This window comes from Pseudoliparis swirei, unplaced genomic scaffold (genome assembly GCF_029220125.1).
Source record: "Pseudoliparis swirei isolate HS2019 ecotype Mariana Trench unplaced genomic scaffold, NWPU_hadal_v1 hadal_127, whole genome shotgun sequence".
NCBI lineage: Eukaryota > Metazoa > Chordata > Actinopteri > Perciformes > Liparidae > Pseudoliparis > Pseudoliparis swirei.
The window spans coordinates 17756-21596 of NW_026613363.1; the positions used below are offsets into that span (position 1 = coordinate 17756).

Below are 3841 nucleotides of genomic sequence, written 5' to 3' on the forward strand. Positions count from 1 at the left end.
AGGAAAACGTTGTTTGACTAAATGGGTTCCATAAGGGATGCTCAGTAAAAAACACACATATATATATATATATATGTAAAAAGGTATCAAATACGCATTACTACTTTGCAGGTAAATATTTTATATTTATTGGATTTGTATGTATATATATTTAAATCATACAAATCCAATAAATGTAAAATATTTACCTGCAAAGTAGTAATGCGTATTTGATACCTTTTTGCATTGACTCACTGGAATGTTTGTTAATATTGATTGGATGGCCCCACCCAAAAAAATATCCACCAGCCGCCACTCCTTGAAGGTTTGAAGAGGTGATTTTTAATTATTGAAGCAAGAATAAAGGGATTTTTCTGAATTAGATCCATATTTTTGGAGAGTTAGTCACAACTGGGTCGGTGTTAACGAGGTGGAAGGGGATCAGATCCTAGAGTATCAGGATATGAGATTACCCACTTGAACACTTTTACTTCTCATACTTTAGCTACATTTTGCTCATAAGACTTCTATACTTTCACTTGAGCAGGTGAAGGAACAGCTGTGTATTAATACCTCTTATACTTTTGTATGTTTTGTTCCTAGGTTTGCGCAGACTAGCCAGTGAAGACCTCATCATAAAGCACAGGTAATGTGCAGAGACGTGTCAGGGCTCGGTGATGCCGTATGTCATGGGAATAAGTGCAAACCGACCAAGCTAAATGTGGTTTTATGATACTTTATGGAAGTCTATACAATCTGATCCTTCTGATGCCAACTTGGTATTCACTTCAACAATCATAACCAATACGAGGTAGAGTAGAAGCAGTGTTCTTCATCGTTCTACTTCAGATTGAATGACGGTGCTAACGCCTGATGAAACTTCTCAAACCCTCTCCCTGTGCTGCCTCCCACAGGATGGCAGCTCCAGACTCCCCCTGGATCTCTGGAGGCTGGAGACCTGCCTTCAACCAGAAGTATCAGGACCTCTGGGCCCACGGTCAGAAGCATCCAGGACTCAGGGGCACCAGTGAGTACCGATTGGTTGATTTAAAAGCTCGTCTTTGTGAGGCTGACGTGGCGATGAGGAGTTGGTCATCGGAGGCTGGGGGGGCTTTCCCACCTCACCCGGTTGGTTTTAATGTTTGTAACCGCTGAGATGTGCAAGGTGTCGTGCGAACCACAATGTTGTGATCCTGCATTCTTGCTTCAATAAGGAATTTGAAAGCTTAATTTATTATGAAATCCACCTGCTTCATCGTCAGTGCTTATTAGCCTGTATTCATGAAAGATCGTTTGGAAACCATTGTAACCACTATGAATATCAGCATGTGAGTGCAGTTAAAACACAGGTGTGTAGTATCATTAGAAACTATGTGAATCATAGCGGCCTCACAGTAATTATCCTCTCGTTATATTAATGCACACAATGCAATTCATAACTAGAATGGGCACTCGGTAGAGCGCATACCTTCACATATCACAAGATTGGGCATTGAATTATGAACATTTTGGCATTAGTTGCATGCCAATTGGATAGAAATTGACCGCGCTATGGTAAAAAGAAGATTTTGACCTTTTCATGACCTTGACCTTTGACACGATTGATCCCAAAATCGAATCAAATGGTCCCCGGATAATAACCAATCATCCCACCAAATTTCATGCGATTCGGTTTAATACTTTTTTAGTTATGCGAGTAACACGCATACAAATAAATAAATAAATACACGGCGATCAAAACATAACCTTCCGCATTTTCAATGCGAAGGTAATGACGCATGATATCCAGTTGTCATCTGGACTCCTTATATACTCATAACCGGTTAACTTTATTTTAAATCTTTTTTATTGATTTTTCAAAAACAGGAATGAAGAATAATACCACCTCCAAGAAGTTGGGGTATACAGAACTTTACATTCAGTCGTTGGAGGTTGTCTAACTGTGACACACTGTCGACATATACAAAGATTTCAAATACAATGAACAGACAACCACGATTACAGCAACCTAAGGTACATTTAAATATCGTATGAATTGTCCGTTTAACTTTAGAAAAGCACTATGTTAATTCAAAGTATTATTATTAGCATTATAACCGGTGTTTGTTGGTGAGGAATAAGTCAGAGTGAAGAAGAGGAACGAAAAGGAAACAACGAGTCTTTCTTTATTCCAAATGAACTGAACTGGATGATGAAAGTAGATATCACTGTCCCTATAATATGTCATCGCTTGTTCTGAAGATGCTCTCGGTGTCAGTTCATTCTCTTCTGTGTCTGATTAGGCCTCCCGACCTCCTGGAAGGACCTGGGCCGCGTGGACTCGGCCGTCCCCATTGTGACCGACAGCTGCGGCGTTTACGGCACGTTCTACATGGACCTGATGGGCAGCGGCCTCAAGACCTTCAACAGTCCCAGGTGTGGCCCCAAGATGTCTCACGGGCCGCCCCACCAGCAGGGAGCCGAGACCATCCAGATATTCCCTCAGCCTGTCGGCAAGACCCCGCCCCTCGGCAGCGTGGAGGCGCTGCCGTGGAAACAGGCCATAAGACCCCAGCCCAAGATGGGTGTGCTGAGGGAGTCGTGGGATAAAAGCCACAGCAAGCAAGGTGACGAGTGGCGACTGCCACGGCGAGCCGTCTCAGCGTCGTGTGCGGGAGGGGGCGTGTCCTCCGTGAACCTTTTCCTTTCCCCCCAGAGTTGCATGCCGTGAACAGCGTCCCCATCGTGCCAACCAGGAGCCAGGCGTGTTCCTCCAGGCTCTACAAGCAGAGACTCAGTCACGTCCCGTCAGGCCGGCACGGTAATTCAATTCAGTTTATTTAGTATCACGATTACTAACTTGCCTCTGAGGGCTTTACAATCTGTACACATACTGTGACGAGATTGTAGCCATCACCCGTGGGTTTCCCCCCCCAAGCACCAAGGATAGCCAGACAGCCGCGACGAGGTTCCGTTGGACGACATATTTATTATATTTATTGTATTAAACATACACACCGAGCAGACCGCAACACAACACGTCTGCTCCCTACCTCCAGCTCTGCTGCTCTTTTATACGAGCAGCATCGGCATTGTCAACCAGCCAGCAGCCGAGGCCAGATTGGGGACAGCTGCCACATATCCCCACCACCCGATTTAGGACCGGGCTCGGGACGTGGGGGCTCTGGCAGACCGGGCTTAGGATGTGGGGGCTCGGGACGGGGAGCTGAAGCCCACCGGGCCGGGGAATGAGGAGCCGGGACCGGCCGGGATGGAGACGGAGCAGGGGTAGCTGGCACCTCCGACAGGGCCTGGGAATCCGGAGTCGGCCCTCCACCGATGGGTCCCGGGGGACCGGGGTCGGCAGCTCCGACGGGTCCTGGACCTCGGGGGTCGGCAGCTCCGACGGGTCCTGGACCTCGGGGGTCGGCAGCTCCGACGGGTCCTGGACCTCGGGGGTCGGCAGCTCCGACGGCTCGGAGGTCGGCAGCTCCGACGGGTCCTGGACCTCGGAGGTCGGCAGCTCCGACGGGTCACAGGGAACGGGAGTCAGCCGCAGTGCCGGCGGGTCCAGGAGGGCCTTGAGGAACTGGCGGTTCTCCTCCACCTCTGCCCGCCGCACAGTGGTGTATAGTAACGAAGTAGAAGTACTTCGTTACTTTACTTAAGTAGTTTTTTTGGGTATCTGTACTTTATTTTACTACTTATATTTCTGTTTACTTTTACTTTTACTTCACTACATTTTGCAATGAAAACTTGTACTTTTACTCCGATACATTTCCCCTGAAACAGTATCGTTACTCGTTACTACGGAAAAAAATAATCATGAGAAACATCGGGGACTGTTGTGGAACACACCGCAGCGCACCTGAACGCAGCACGA

General features: G+C 47.3%; 1 protein-coding gene across 2 annotated transcripts in view; it reads left to right on the forward strand.

Moving 5' to 3' along the window:
• Positions 1–3841, forward strand: part of LOC130191517 (roundabout homolog 1-like) — a 23313-nt gene that overhangs the window by 11740 nt on the left and 7732 nt on the right. For both annotated transcript variants that reach the window (XM_056411133.1, XM_056411134.1), the window contains exons 12-15: positions 583–625; positions 894–1006; positions 2262–2585; positions 2675–2779. In XM_056411133.1, coding sequence (XP_056267108.1) covers positions 583–625; positions 894–1006; positions 2262–2585; positions 2675–2779 — 585 coding nt within the window. The remainder of the gene's footprint in view (positions 1–582; positions 626–893; positions 1007–2261; positions 2586–2674; positions 2780–3841) is intronic.